The sequence below is a fragment of the Callospermophilus lateralis genome, chromosome 4 (assembly GCF_048772815.1).
Source record: "Callospermophilus lateralis isolate mCalLat2 chromosome 4, mCalLat2.hap1, whole genome shotgun sequence".
Lineage (NCBI taxonomy): Eukaryota > Metazoa > Chordata > Mammalia > Rodentia > Sciuridae > Callospermophilus > Callospermophilus lateralis.
Window position 1 is genome coordinate 83,823,757 of NC_135308.1, and position 16,920 is coordinate 83,840,676.

General features: G+C 35.3%; 1 protein-coding gene across 7 annotated transcripts in view; it reads right to left on the bottom strand.

The window, feature by feature from the left end:
* Eps8 (EGFR pathway substrate 8, signaling adaptor) overlaps positions 1-16,920 on the bottom strand; it is a 161,587-nt gene that overhangs the window by 17,130 nt on the left and 127,537 nt on the right. For all 7 annotated transcript variants that reach the window (XM_076854152.1, XM_076854154.1, XM_076854151.1 and 4 more), the window contains 4 exons: positions 14,767-14,950; positions 10,979-11,112; positions 4,584-4,692; positions 3,572-3,715 (listed from right to left, as the gene is read on the bottom strand). In XM_076854152.1, coding sequence (XP_076710267.1) covers positions 3,572-3,715; positions 4,584-4,692; positions 10,979-11,112; positions 14,767-14,950 — 571 coding nt within the window. The remainder of the gene's footprint in view (positions 1-3,571; positions 3,716-4,583; positions 4,693-10,978; positions 11,113-14,766; positions 14,951-16,920) is intronic.

Sequence of the window (16,920 nt, forward strand, 5' to 3'; positions counted from 1 at the left end):
CACTTTACACACTCATGCAGTGAAAAATTATAACAACCTTATGGCAGCTCTATTCCCTGGTACAGCAGAGTGCATCAGAGCATAGGGTCTGAATCCTGGGGGTTGGGTCCTCATCCTTGCTCCATGCAGCTGTGTAATCATGGGCAAATTGTTCCTCCTGTAACTGAGTTCCCCATGTCAAATGTGCCGACTTCACAAGACTATTTTGGGAATTACATGAATTAATATTTTTGAAATGATAAAAGAATGCCTGGTGCAGCATGAGCACAGACCACTGGCATTATCTCCTTGGGGTGTAACATCATTGCTGCTTGTGGGTGTGAAAGCCTGCTTCAGGAATGAGTCACAGAGGTCCTGCTGCAGTACAGGACGGGATCTAAATGTTTCTGTTAGAGGAAACATCTTTACATTCCTTCAAAGTTTTTCTACCATTGGATGCAAGAGACAGATGGAAGGGGAAAGTGTATAAGCTATATGTGAGGAGGGAGGAATGGTTGCTGCTCCTAATATGGCAGCACCAAGGAAAGGGAAGAGCCCTGACATGTGATCCAGGACCTGAAGACGTACAAAACAGGTTTGCAGGGAGGATCTACTCAGTGCTCGACTTCCTATTATTCCTTCTACCTAGTGCAAGATGATGGCACTCAATAAATATTTATGGAATTAATGAATGAAAAAGTTAGCATGATATAAACTGTAATCTAGTTTATAAAGTGAAGGCATTAACTCTACTGGAATCTACATAAATATGATATCTTCACTGTCATTCTGAAATAAGCAGCAGTATTTTTCTTCAGATATTTTAGTAAAGGTATATCTGTAACATTGTTGTAAAGATATAAAAATGACTAGTATATATTTCTAAGAATGCTTTCTTTTCCATCTTACTCTATTCACTTTTTAAGATATGTTATAAAATGCTTCTAGAATAGGAATCATTTCAGAGCAGGATTTGTGCCAGATAGCAGACTGTCAAGCTTACTTATTAAAAATTTACACAAGATCTTTGTGCTTTTGTTGAGCCCAAAATTTCCAGAAAATGTTAAAAAGCAGATTGTTTTTAATAGTTTCTAAAAGTAGGGCCCCAACATAAACAATTCTTTTACACACACACACACACACACACACACACACACACAGCTTCTACACACATCACTGTATTCATGGCATTCAGAAATATTCAGAAGACAGCAAGACAGTGTTGAGAAGTTTTACAGGAAATAGTCAAAGCAGTCAATCCCTAGAAGGATCACAAGTTTCTATTTACACAAAGTAGCAAAAAACACTCCTGAAACTTGTAAGCACTTAAAAAAAAATTCTTGGTTGTGCCAAAGTTGACAAAAATGTAAGATGAGGTTCTGTTAAAGAAAAGAGGAATCAATTTTATGTTTTCCAAAAGTACTCTCTCTCTCTGCCCATAATATGTACTAACCATTTTGGTTTGGTTTTAGACAGAAGCAAGCTTTAAACAGAAAAGTCAACTTATGGCTCAAGCCAGGAATCAGAACTAAAGAACAAAACAAGAATGGATAGCAAACAGGAAAAGGCAATAGACATTAGACTCTTTCTTAGGAAATCTCAATTGGGGAAAATACTTTGAATTTATATTATTTGCAAAATTAAATACCTTCTTTTCTTTTTTGAAGTCTGCCTATTCCTAACTACCCTGCACAAAAGTAAAAATGAACTTGAATAATTATTTTTAACATCTAATATAAAGTCTTGGCTTCTCACACATGGAATTAGGGATATCCTTTGTCACTAGTCCTTCTTATGGCTTCTCATGAGTTAAATATTTGAAAAATCCCATACATTTCAAGGATAAATAGCAGTGTTCTATTCTAGTCTTAATTTCAAGCATACTTTCTATCACTATTTAATACATTTTGTCCCATTGATCCAGATGTGGAACACCTATAAGAACCTAAATATAATAATGTATTTAATAATACATAATCATGTAATATATAGTATAATTATGTAAGAATAATTACATTATAATATAATCAAAATATAACAATATTAATATCATATATAAGCTCTAGATTATGATTTCTAATCAATTTTACAGCACCTGGGTCAATTTCATTGAAATATTCACAGAATGGAAATATTGAGACTTAATTGGGTTACAGAAAAGGCAAAAACCTTTATAGGAAAGAAAATGAAAAGCTGACATTCATAAACCAGACAGAAGCCTATATTATACCAGGTAACCACATCTTAAAATAAGAAAAGTACAAACTTAGAAAAGAAACATAAAAACTAAGTAGAAGAGTCACTTCAAAAATCCACAGGAATGGAACAGATCATACCTTGAATAACTCAAACTCCTTCTTTGGCATCAACAGCTAATGACAAACGATGAACATAAATTAAGTACATAATATATATGAATGTTAGGCCAGACAAAACTTAAGTATAGGAAATAGAATTTCCAACTGCCATCACTTTAGGTTATAGAGCTATAGAAACAATGCAATAATTCTTTATTTAAATTTTTCTTGATGCAGAGATTCTAATAAAGTCAGTCCCTCTGGACAAGTTCAGGATCTGCACTAGGCCTGAGCATCATGAGGAGCCACATGTGCAAGTAACTCATCATGGCAGCAGGACAATGACCACAATTCTAGGCCTGGATAATCCATAGTTTATCAAGCCTGCTCCTGGGATAAAAATAAACCTATGAAATATCCATGAAGCTTCAACATGAATCCATGATATGATTATGGGGTTAGACTTGATCCTTTTCTCAAGACTCTGAATGTTAAACGTAATTATTCCAGGAGGGAAGGGGTGAGAAGCTACCCTAGGTTCAGAGATTATGTGCATGTGAGAGTTCATCTACTCTGGCTCTGTTAGCAGACTTCACTCTAGAGAGTCCAACAGAGGACTAAGATCTCAGGAGTTTAACAGGGTGTGAATTCAGTTGTTACGATGAATGAAATGATCAAGGTTATTGAAACCTTGAAAACTTACCGTGGGCCTCAAGAAAAATTCAATGATTGAGATGAGAAATTCTAACCTATCTAACCTATATATCATAAACATGTTTTAACTTTAAAATCAATAGGAAAAAATATTATAATCCAATTGAATAAAATATTCATTTATTAGTCTAAAGTGAGATGAGTGCAAATTCAAGGTTGGACAAGAGCAGAATATTTAAGAGACTCCAAAGGCAAAGGCTGTTAAAAATGAACTGCTGGACACTCTAGCCACTGTCTTTGTGCAACTCTCAATCAAAGGGAAGCCATTGGTGGATGTGAGTACTCTGGGTAAAGAGATAAGTACTATTTTGTTCCAATATCAGAAAAACTGTAGGTTGGCTGGGGGAAAGCATATTGAAGAGAAAGTCATTTACTGTTAAACATTTTAAGCAATTTCCTTAGGGAAAAAATAAAAAAATATGTACCTCTTCACTATGTCCTTACCATTAGCCCACTAATTGCTGTTGAAAAAACTGTGAAGCCAATTAAATCTCAAAATGAGTATTACACAAAAGGTATTTAAATATTTTCCAAATGATGAATTTTAAATTTTGTTAGTTTTGTTAAAAAATCATAATTACCTGTATGGTATGTGTGTACGGTGGATCAGCACGTCCTAATCCAGATTCTGGAGGTCTCACAATATCCAGAATATTATTTGGCACAAAACCAGCATCTCCACTTGCATTTCGAACCTTCCACCATTGTTTCCTATCATCAAGTATCTGTCATCATGAAAGAAAGGCATAATTACCATTAAAAAAATTAATGAAGTTCAAATTTCATTCCTAGACTTAAACCAAATTTTTCTCACTTCTGATAAACAAACTCAGATTAATCTATTGTTGATTTAATGATTCTCAGGGATTACTCCAAGAATTACATGTAATAGTATAGAATAGGTATGGATTTTCTATGGTGAATCCATCCAAAATCTATATTACCACCCCAGAATGCATCTACATTATTTGAGGTACTTACAGAGCACTAAAATGATCACCTTAGAAAGTCCTATTGTCTTCATTTGTAGAATAGAAAGGTAAAGTATGAAAAACATTTTTTGACAAAATTTATTGTGATCATTCATTTTACATATTCAAGAAGATGAACTCTGTTATAACCTAGGAAAAATTTAGGTGTTGGCAGTACTACTGCTCAGTACTACTGCCAAGTACACTTGCACAAGGATACTGGGAGAGAAAGAAGGGAATGTTTTCTCTTATTAAAATGCAGCACTATTAAAATGTTCACATCTAAATATGAAGGTTAACTTGCCTTGATTCCAAAATGAATAATGTCCAGAAGAAGGAAGACAATAATGTAAGTCAAGACATTCATCCTCTTTCACCCCACCCTTATTCCAAATAGCTTCTACTTGAACCTCTGACATTACTATGGGGTCAGATAATAGATAAAGTAGCTATCCCGTCTAAATAGATATAAATATCTATCATATGCTGTATCCTTAGTCATATAACATGAAGAATAATTTCTTGACCTTGGCATTTCTTTCAGGAAGGCTTAAAAACACACCAAAAGAGGAATGTAATAAATCCACTTTATTCAGAGCATAAAAAGGTAAAATGCTGTTACCTCTAATATATCATCCTTCAGAACTGAGAGCTCACTGTTGTTCCTTGCTACGAAGTCATACTTGGATTTGGCATATTTCTTCGGTTGTGTTTTGAGAGGGTCATAATTTCTATAAAGAGGAAGATAAAAGACTATCATTCTACTAGTTTTTCTTAAAGGCCGAAAGCGAAAGCAAAACATTAAGACAAGCTAAATCTTACCAGAAAGCTTCCTCACAAATTATTTGGATGGCAGTTTAGTTTTATTATATTTTCCAGAATACAGGGAATAAAAGCAAACTATGGGTAAGGCAAAAATAAGTGATGTAAAATCATTAGGCTAGTTGGTACACAGCCAACTGTAGAATCCAGACCTATGAATTCTTAGAGTCTAATAAATACACATATTGCACATTGTTTTATTAGTCATTATCTCTACCATGAAAGAGCTAAATAAGAGTAAATGCTATTACTTATTTTTCATAAAGTTAAAAGAGACCAAAGATAACAGTGGTAATATAAGTTATATGTTGATTATGCTAATTCAAACAAGATCTCTTAGTCAACTAAAAAAATATTAAAAATTTTGACTGGGTGTTAATTTTTAGGAAAGTTTTGTTAGGTTATCTAAATTGCAAGGGAAGGTATGCATTAGGCACAGGATCACTAACATTTTGAAAGAAATAAATATTTTAATTCATTATAAATTTTATAAACATTAAGAATATAGAAAACAAAGATTTTACAAAAACTTTCTTCAAAAACTAAATATCTCTTCTAATTAGCATTAACAGATTAAAAATATAATGTAAAATTATTTTATACATAAAAACCTAGTGTATTAAGATATATCTATATTTTCTTCATAAATTTCAATAAAATTTAACTCTTTACTAATTTTACTCTCTAATCTCCTCCATTTATATTCCCACATTTCCTCACACATCTCCTCAAGAGAGAAAACAGAAAATGATAAGATGTTTAGTCATTCTTGCCCTGCCAACTGGTCATTCTTCTTACTACCTACCCACGTTCTCTGGAAGGCTAAATACCAAGGTCTCAGGAGGACAGCTATAATATAAGGTATCCTGTCATCACATATATTTGCTACCTCTTTGATGGGAACTCCATTTGAGAAAGGCAACTGGGACAAGAAGAAATGATGACCTATAAGCTACACTACCTATTATTTTTGTTTTGTTAAAAATATAGATTGGAGGAAAAAGTGAAATTATAGCCACTATTATATAATGTTAATAAGTAAAAAACCTGTGTTCCATAGATTCCCTATCCCTATCTCTTTGGGAATATCTCTGTTTTCACCTACTTTATATATTCACATTATATTATATTAAGATCTCATTTGAGGAATAAAGGAGATTCCAAAATTTAGTCAAACAGAAATGTCAGTTCTCTTTCTCTGCTCCCCATGTTCTTTCTCATATGTTCTAGAAAATAATCACTATAGACAATAGAGAATTGATTGTATTATAACAAAGAGTAGAGTAACTCTGCCACTGGGTATCTGACTTGGTACATTACAAAGAAAAATCTGTGGCAGTTGTATTTGAAGTCTCTGCTATCTTGTATGCCTCAGAAGTGTTTACCTAGAATGCACCTATTAACTGCTACGGAATTTACAGATCTTCATGGTTTACAGTTTTTTGTCCTCTATAGATTAAACCTAGACATGATAGTGATTATAGTTACTGATTGGAAAATCAGTTTGTGATTTTTAAATGTACTAGAGAGTTTCTTAAGAAATTTAGAATGTATCAAAATGTTTTGCCTCCATTTCTGATTTGGAATAATAGCTATTCCACTTGGTATAGAGTAGATGTAGAGAAGGCAATAATTTGGGAACATATCCAAAACACGAATTGCATCTGAATATCAATAAAATGCAATCTCTCAAAGGTAAGGGTTCTACATACTATGAAACCAGCCTAAGTATTCATTAATAGATAAAAGATGGGATAAAGAAAATGCTGTATATTTACACAATGGAATTTTATTCAACCACAAAGAAAAATGAAATTGGGGCTGGGGATGTGGCTCAAGTGGTAGCACGCTCGCCTGGCATGCGTGCGGCCTGGGTTCGATCCTCAGCACCACATACAAACAAAGATGTTATGTCCGCCGAAAACTAAAAAATAAATATTAAAATTCGCGCGCTCTCTCTCTCTTTAAAAAAAAAAGAAAATAAAAATGAAAATATGGCATTTGCAGAAAAATGGATGGAACTAGAAACCATCATGTTAAGCTAAATAAATCAAATTCAGAAGGTTAAGGGTCATGTTTTTTCTCATATGCAGAAGCTAGAGAGGAAAAAAGAAAAAAAATGGATGGATGTCCTAAAAATCAAAGAGCGATCAGTAGAGGAAAGGGACTAAGGGGTGGGAGGGAGCCGAGAAGTGTGGGAGTGATAATGATCAAATTATATTTTACATTGTATGCATGTATGGATATGTACCAATAAATTCCATCAAAATGTACAACTGTAATGCACCAATAAAAATGTGGAAAAAAATAAAATCAAATCTATAACCTAGGTAAAAAATTATGTAGTAAATTGTGGAAAAAAACTAAATATGATGAATAATACTATATCAATGATCACTTTAAATATGAATAGCCTAAATATATCAATTAAAGCACAGAAATTGCCCAAATAAAAAAAAGGTAAGGTTTCTAAATTCATCAAATTATCTATCTAATGATATGATAATTTCACTAAATAAGGTAAAAACTTCGGGCTGGAGTTGTAGCTCAGTGGTAAAGCGCTTGCCTAGCATGCGTGAGACACGGGGTTTAATCCCTGGCACCTTCTGCACTTCTGGCATGTAATAGAAACTAAAATTAACAATAACAATTATAAATACAAATTCCAAACCTTTTGTACTTCATGTCATACTATAACTTTCACTTACCTTTTTCAGCAATGCCAACTTTTCTTAGCAACAAAGAATATCAATTATCCATCAACTGTCCCAGCTCCTACACTACTCCACTGGGTATGTGATCTGTAAGGACACCTGACATCTACAATTTTCCCACCACTGACTAGATTAATTAAGATTTTTTCCTCTAGCTTCCCATTTTCGATCAGTTAAAGCTATTATCCCTTTATGGAATTTCCTATTTAAATTTCCTATTGACCAAAGGTTACATAAAGACGCCTTATGAAATCCAAAATAATCTTCTTTGAATGAGAGAAAAAAAATATTTAAAATAGTGGCCTTTACATCAGCTATCCTGTCCCATATAAAATTCTATGAGACAAATAACTTTGAAAATTTAGTAATAGGAAGAGCATTGATTATCCTACTGAGCCAATATATACTTTTTCCCCCTAAGGGTAATGAATGATTACATTTTTCTGTTTTCTCTGATAAACATGAATCTCAATGACAAATTTGAAATTCAATCATAATGTCAACCCTTAGACTACATAGATTATCATTCTCTCTAAATTTCTTAATTTTTTAAAAATTGTTTAATACTTCACACTTAAAACTGTTGATCTGGCTAAGATTTAACTCAATGGTAGAGTACTTTCCAAGCATGTACAAGGCTCCTGGATTTGAACTCAAGCACTGCAAAAACAAGAACAACTCTTGATCCATGTGGAATTAATTTTGGTATAAGGTGTAAAACAAAGGTCTGACTTAATGCTTTTCTACTTGGTAACACTGATGTCTGTCTACCCCTTCCTGATTTATGATGCCTTTTTAATCACCTACAAAGTTCCTGATGTGCTCGTGACATTTCCAAAATTCCTAGACTTTTTCTATAATCTTTCCTCTCTTTACCCACCAGAAGCCATTTCAAATACTTCATAATATGTCCAGGTTAGGGCTGGTCTCCTTTCACTACCTTTGCTTTCAACAATTTCTTAACTGCTGCTTGCTTTTTTTCACTTGACCTTTATAATTAGCTTGTGCACCCCCTCCCAATAAACCCTCTTGGGAAGAAACACATTAAATATCTAGGTTAACAAAGAGAGAGCTAGCATCTTTGCAATGAACACAGTGGACCTTCTTATGTGTCCAGTCACCCTTGTGGTCTCTTTTAAAGTCTTGCAAGTCATCTTCCTACAGACCTGGCACATGCCTGGTAAGTTGATTCCAAACATTTTACTCCACGTGTGGCCAGCCTCTTGAAGCACTTCCCCATGCACTTTGTAGTGGTCCACACTTTTCAGAACTGTGCCATTGCATGCACTTCCCTTGTCTGATTCCTCTGCCCAGCACCTCCAAGATCATGATGTCAACACTGATCACTACCCCCTGAGGAGGTACACTGGCACTTAGACTGACAGATTTCATCATCTTAAGAAAGGATCCACTGCATGAACCTTGACTGGACCCTGAAGTAATCACAGGATGCAGCCAGCAGGATGCGATGGGCTTCAATGTGTCTCCCCTCCATCACCAGGAGGGCATCAAAGAGGATCCCACTGTCCGGGAGAGCCAGCAGGCCCTGGAGTAGGGCCTGAGAATGCTGTGTGCTGCGGTAGGTGTTGCTGATGCAGTGTGAGTGGGAGGGCTGTGTGGGCAACATGCACAGCTGGGTGAATTCCTGCTCCTCAGCCATTCTGACAGCCACACCAACCCTCACCACTGTGGCCTGTCTCACAGCCTGCGCTCCCCGCAACCTGCCCACTGGGCCCTTAGGGCCCACGCCTCGCAGCTGACCTGGTGCCGCAGCAAGCTGAGGCCGCACTCGCAGAGCGCGGGGCGGGATCTTTAAAATTTCTTAATTTTATATTTTATGTCATTATTTAAGTTTTACTAAAAACATTAATTGCATTGAATTTATGTGAATTGCCTAAATCCACTTTAGAATTTGATAATGTACCAAGATTAATAAATCGATAAATTAAAAGTCAATATACAAAGGTATATACTTCCCTGATATTCTGTAATAATCATAAAGATCATAAAGTTTTAAAAGACATTGTATTCAGCTTCCCATAATGAATGGTAGAGGTTATTCTATCAGGGATATCAAACCTTGTAGATCTGCAGGGGGAGGTCGAGGAGGTAGTGACTAAAATGTTGGATATAATATCATGTACTTATCCAGTCATTCAATCAATCAAATAAATACATACTTACTGAGTGGCAACAATGTGCTAGAGGTGGTCATAAAATGGAACATGATAACAGTTTTCTACTATCTATATTCATTATAAGGCTGAACTCACATGAGAAATATACTTAAGTGGTTTTCTGGATACTTGGCTGTGGAAAACTATCCTGATTTATTAAAGTGACAGAACAAAAAGAAAAGGTAAGAATCACTAATCTGAAATAATTCCTAGATAGTCTATGACAAAAGGAAAGAAAAAAAGGAATACAGGATTGAATAGTGACTCAGTCAAGAACCTCAATGAAATTCTTCAAAACTTTCACGTCTATCTACTAAAAAAATAATTAAATATTTAAAACTTAGATTCATATGCTGGCATTTTTAAAATACATTATTCATCAATGGCCTTTTTTTAAAATTTAATGTTACTGGCACCCTTAGAACAATATCTCTATAATTTCAATGCCAAATAATTAATACCTCTGTCACCATCCCTGACAAAGAACAAAAATTGTGACTCTTACCTTCTTCAGATTCTATAAGAAAAGGATATATTAAAAATAAAGGCATGCAACACTCATGACCAGAGAGGCTTCAACATAGGACAGTACTGGGACCAGCTCTCTACCCCTTCATCTGAATGACCATCTTCCTATACCCTCTATTACCAGAGTTCTACCTCCTATCTTTCCCTTTTATGCATGATCTCTATGTAAATCTCACTTGCTAGAAAACAAGATTGAAAAAAAAAGTAAACCTATTCCTTTATTTTTTCATCTTAATTCTTCATCTCTAATTATATTTTTAATGGTAAAAACATAGGAAAATAAGTGAAATGTAAAAAACTGGAAAGTAAAGATAAAATATGATTACACAAAATGGCAAAAATGGCAAGGCACTGACTTAAATATTTAGTTATATCCTAGTTTAAATATTTCCATCTAAAGGAAGATTTGTTACGTGAAGGAAAAGGTAGAAATTTCCCTTTAAAAGTTACGGAGTCGGAAAATCTTTTAGACAACATCTGGTACAAACTAATTGAAAACCTTCAAGATAATTCTTTCTTCTTAATGTATGCATTTTTGACAGAAGTATCTTTTCAAAAAGAGAAGATCAACCAACCAAAGGTATTTGAAGTAGGTGAGAATTACAGATTGGAGGTCTAGATATCTTCTGCACCTCAAAGCCAGTCCTATAAAGAAACACCTGAAACTTTTCAAATCATTAGCAGATGAAAAGTAGACAACAGAGACACTGCACTGGTTACCACTAAATCAGAGACAGTATTTCATGGCTCCCCAGATGGTGCCCATTAAATGTTACCTATCTGCATGGCGATTAGGAGTTGGCTTAAAAGCACCAACAGCTTCCCCATGGTCCAGATGGGGCCCTCTTGTATACATGTTGTTGTGGAATGCATATCCATCAGCTGGAGGATACTCAGAGACAGTGGAGTGCTGAAAGACAGAGCAGGATAAGTTAAAGAATCATCAAATACCATTCAAATGACCACTAACATCTACCATATTATGATCAGTTTCTATTTTCAAGTGATTATCCATTATGTTATTAAGTTATGAAACTAGGATGATATATTTTTGTCAAAGATCTGCTTAGAATAAGAAAAGTTATTAGTTCAAAGGCTAATTTTTATTTTATTTTATTTATTTATTGGTGGTGCTGGGGATTGAACTCAGGGCCTGGTACATGCAAGGCAGGCACTCTACCAACTGAGCTATCTCCCCAGCCCACAAAGTCTCAATCTTACTTCTGAAAATAATCAGGTATAAAAGCTCCCCAGATGGTACCCATTAAATGTTACCTATCTGCATGGCAATTAGGAGTTGGCTTAAATTTTAGTAAAAGATGATATTAGATTTTAGTAATAGATAACATTAGATTTTAACTCCTGTATAAAACAAAATTGGTAGGAGGAAAAAATCTCTTTAACCTTTGCTCTCTGAGTTTAAGAAATAATACCTCCTCCACTTTAGCAAAGCCAATATTGTAGCATTAAAACACTCTGAACTCTTAGATTAATAGCAACTTGTTTTTAAAATTGTACACAGATCACCATTTTATTTTATTTTTGTTTTTTTAATTTTTTTTTTCAAATGGCAGTACTATTATCAGGTGTACTGATAAGGAAGCACAGAAAGGCACAAATATATTGATCTTGATAGTCAAGAGTCTGGGAAAAGACAATGTTGGAGTTATTTCTTTTCTGCAGTTAACGTAATTCAGACATGAAACTACTGGGTGCTACAAAGAGGGAAAGCTGAGGTCCATGGGTCCCTGTGATTACTGTGGTTTTAAAGCTGCAGAGGATACATCTGAGACTGGGAGAAAAACAAACAACATTACCATCTAAAGATTTCATATGGTTTCCTTATGTACAAAGAAGTATGAGGAAAGAATGACAGACACTGAAGCATTTTAATTCCTCAGTATTTAATTGTTTATGGATTCACGGGGGCAAATTTTTTAGATATTTAAAACTGGGGATGTTTCAGGAAAGTCTTCAATAGATGGTTACTATAGCTAATCCTAAAGAAAAGGCTGGCAGAAATGGGGCTGAGTTAAGCCATGGTGGGTTGATGTCAAAATACCCATGTTATATTATATTAGGTAATATATTGCACTTTGTGTACAAAGAGCAGACGATTTTCAGCCATTTAAACATATAAGCTCAATCAATTCAGTTTATCATTTCCCTAGGAAAGACAGAGACTCTAAATTTGATTAGTAATTTGTTTTTATTAAGACTGTGCTATAGAGAGGCAAGAAACAGAGTCATCCCCACCTTTTGCCTGGTTCTGACCTAGAGAGTATGGAATTGGCTAGTGTGAAATCACTGGTCCTGAGAGAGCTTGGGAGTGCTGGAAAGGAGGTGAGAAATGACAGTAAATGACGAACTATGATGGCTACACAGTGTGGTTGAGGGCTGCAGTTGGGTCAGTGGAAATCAGGAAGCAAGAACTGCACATCTGTCCCTCCACATCACCTATGCCTTTCAATTCCAGACAACATCACCAGATCCTGTATTACCCAAGTCTTGTTGTAAATGTATTTATTATAGTGGCAATAAAATATAATAAAGTCTCCCTTCTATGTATGATTACATTTTTCATGCATTTTAAATCATCATTACTTGGCCTCTTTTTCAACAAAATCTCAAGAAAAAAATCCCCTGGAATGGCCAGCAGGCACTTTTCATTTCATTTTTTCAAACCTCTGGATGTCCACTTAAGTGATAAAATGGGAAAAAGTTTACAACAGGAAAATAACTCATACAAGGAGGGATTCTCAATAATTTCTCTTTTAAAATTACTCACAGAGTGTAGAGAAACTTATATCCTGGAACCCAAGAACACAGTACTCTCTCTTTAAATACACAAATTGAAAAGAATTCCCAAAAGTGAATTTCTGAGGCATACATTTACAGTGAGCATATTCTTATTTAAGATATGAATACTATAAACTAGAAATTTTTTTATTTGAAAACAACTATAACTATAGCAACAGCAAGTGTATCATATTTTCATGTTGGGTTATTTTTTTTTCTCTACAAAGACTCCTTTCTAAATAGAAAATTCACAGTGATGAGCTCTGAATTAAAAAGTAGAGGCAGGGACATATGCTTGCCAACCAATGCTCAGAAACGAGGTCATCTCCTCAATTAAGCATTTAGAGGGAAGAGCAGGTATGGAGCCTGCACTCTCCTCATATGCAGCCGGAGGAAAAAAACAATTGGGAAAAAAATATACTGAGTATTGTGTTTTCTTTATTTTAAAAAATTCAAGAGTTTAAACAACTTTCTATAATATTATTATTGCCTAAGAATAGTCCCCTGGGGGAATGATTTTAAGAAATCTAATTTATACATGTTTCTCCTTAAGTGGCCACAGGCTTTAATTTACTATGATTTGCTAATTCATTTCCTCATATCAGGTTTTCCATATTATAAATACTTGTGTAGTATGAGAAAATAAACCTAAGGAATTAAATAAAGGAAGAAAATAGAACTTCAGGAGCATCTAGTTATCATTTGCTATTTCATTCCCTTAATTTGCTCCCCAAATAGGTTATAATATAAAGCTTACTAAACACATTAAAGACACAATACATTTTATGATATCCTGAGGATATGACTGTGTTTTAAGTGATCATTTGAACCTGAAAACTGAAGTCCAGAAAGGATTTGGTCCTCCAGCCATCCCCATAGGACTCCAGAAGTTTTGAACTAGATAAAAAGAAAGGGCTGGGGATGTGACTCAGAGGTACAGTGCTTGCTTAATATGTGCAAGGCCCTGGGTTCCTTCATAGCGGAAGGAAGGGAGTGAGGGAGGGAGGAAGGAAGGAAGGAGGGAAGGGAGGGAAGGAGGGAGGGAGGAAGGGAGGGAAGGAGGGAAGGAAGGGAGGGAGGAAGGGAGGGAGGGAGGGAGGGAGGGAGGGAAAGAGGGAAGGAAGGGGGGAGGGAGGGAAGGAGGGAAGGAGGGAAGGAAGGGAGGAAGGGAGGAAGGAAGGAAGGAAGGAAGGAGGGAAGGAAGGAATGGATGGAGGGAAGGAAGGAAGGAGGGAAGGAAGGAAGGAGGGAAGGAAGGAAGGAGGGAAGGAGGGAAGGAAGGAAGGAAGGAAGGAGGGAAGGAGGGAAGGAAGGAATGGATGGAGGGAAGGAGGGAGGGAAGGAGGGAGGGAAGGAGGAAGGGATGGAAGGAGAAAAGAAGGGCGGGAGGGAAGGAGGAAGGGAAGGAGGGAGGGAAGGAGGAAGGGAAGGAGGAAGGGATGGAAGGAGAAAAGAAGGGCGGGAGGGAAAGAGGGAGAGAACAAGGAAAGAAGGAAGGAAGGGAGGGAGGGAGGGAGGAGGGAAGGAGAGAAGGAGGAGAGAGCAGGAGGGGAGGGATAAGAAAGACTCAGGGTTACCAGGGCTTGGGAAGCAGTGGCAGCAGGGACAGAATTTTGCACTTTGTGTACAAATAGCAGACAGACTGGGGCAGAGAAACTAACAGTAACTGATTCTAGAACAATCTTCAGATGAATGAGAACTTACGATCACAATGCATAGATCATTGCTACTCCATCTACAAAAAGATATGGTTAAAAATGTTTACCTCATTGGACAATCTTTTCATGTCTTGCTTGCGCTGATGTTCTGCTACATTTGCCACAGATTCAGCCAAGTGGTACATATCTTGTTCCATTGGTGCCCCCATGAAGTTCAGCATGGGGGGCTCCCAGCCATTGCGGAACCGTGGAACATATGGTGGAATAAATTGTTCTTTCGGCCACTCTGCTCTGAAGGAGGGCATTAAGTCATATAAACAATAAAATTAAGAAATGTATCCATGTTGATAATGATCTTCAGTATAATTATCCACAAAACAAAACAAATAACACATACTCAAAAAAACAACACATTCCTCATTGGCCTCCATTCACCCAACAAGGAAAGTAAATATGTTTCTCATATTCACACCAATTAAACGAAAGAAAGATTCAGTTCTGTGGCATGATGTGTTTTTTTTTTTTAATATTTATTTATTTATTTATTTATTTTAGTTTTCAGCGGACACAACATCTTTGTTTTTATATGTGGTGCTGAGGATCGAACCCGGGCCGCACCCATGCCAGGTGAGTGCCCTACCGCTTGAGCCACATCCCCAGCCCGCATGATGTGTTTTTATTACTTTGCCTAAAGTCCTCATTAAACTCAACTTTTCAAAATGGATATAGGTTTTAAAAAATCTGTGTGGGAAGGAGTGTGAAGTCAGAAGTGTGATAAGTATTTACAGAATAAACTTCTCCTAATCTAAAGTAGTTTCTGACTCTCACCTTTCCCTTTGCTCCCCCTTACATCACCATGAAACACATAAGAGAGATCTTTCAAAAGAGAAAAAACAGTCAAGCCTGTTATTAAGGTTCATGATTTTTTAAATTATAAAGTTCACTAAAATGAAACAGATGACCAATTTTACAAATTAAATGTATCAGCTCAATTTTAATCGGCAAAGTCCACTAATCTATAATTATAATCACTACCCATTCATTGTCTGATGACTATGAGAGAGATTTATTCCTACGAGCTCCTGATCACTCATGAACCACAAAAGAACCAGGACAGGATTACGGCTTCACTTTTGCTACAATATGTTGCTTCATCTTTAATAAATGATTTAATTCTTCACATTGTATTTCTACTATGATGAAATGAGTCATTTTATTCAGATTACTATGTACCTTCATGATTCTTTTCTTTTTATGAGTTTTTAAATCAGCATATTCATTTTGTAATACTCTTAATCAGGATCTGAAATGACCCTTTTCTCATGTTAAGAACTAACAATATATTTCCTTTAGATGTAGATTTTCAAAGGTTCATTAATTTTCTCATTTTAAGGTAGAACTCAAAACAAAATAACTAAAAAGCCTGGGCTATTTTTATTGTATGAGAACTGATAAATTTAATAAGCTTTATGGGAAAAAATTAAATCCCACCAAGGCTTCATATAAAATTATAGCCTGCATAGAGTTAACAGATTTAAGAAATCTATTGAAGCAGTTTTATATAGTATGACATAAAAACTGTATTATAGAGTATACAGTATGACATGTTGATACATGAATAATAGATAAGCAAATATATAACATATAGATATATAAATAAATCTAATAATAATTTCACCATAAAAGCAGCAATTTTAGTGCTTTTAATAAATTTCCATAAATCATTCAAAGTATAAGTTATACTCCAATACAAGCAGTAGCCAAAATTCAGAAAATAAGTGGGAAAGGTTTGTATGTGTTTCAATATAAGAAAAACGAAAACAAGTTTATGAAAATAAAATGCTTTAAAAGTAACTTGTACCTACCTGATTTATTAAATTAATTCAATCAACTTAAAAAAAAAAAAAAGAAAATAAGGTGTGCATTGGTCCATACCTTTAAGCCCACCCAAAAACATTAAGAAGACAAAGTTCAAAGCAACCAAGTGATTATACTGAATGACTGACTCTAACAGAATAAAGAGATTTAGATAAATGAGCAAGCAAAAACTATTCACATGTGAAATTAGAAATGTTTTTATAACTTGGTTTACTTGGCAAGCATTAGTCTTGCACTTGTTAATGATTTGTCTTTCTCAATCACTTTACTGAAAAACACACAATTTCGAAAACTATCCAGTCTTCCCTTACAGTTCCACTGCAACTGTTCTGGCCCTGGAGGAAGCTGATGCTAAGGAACCTCTACTACAGTGTGCATTTCCC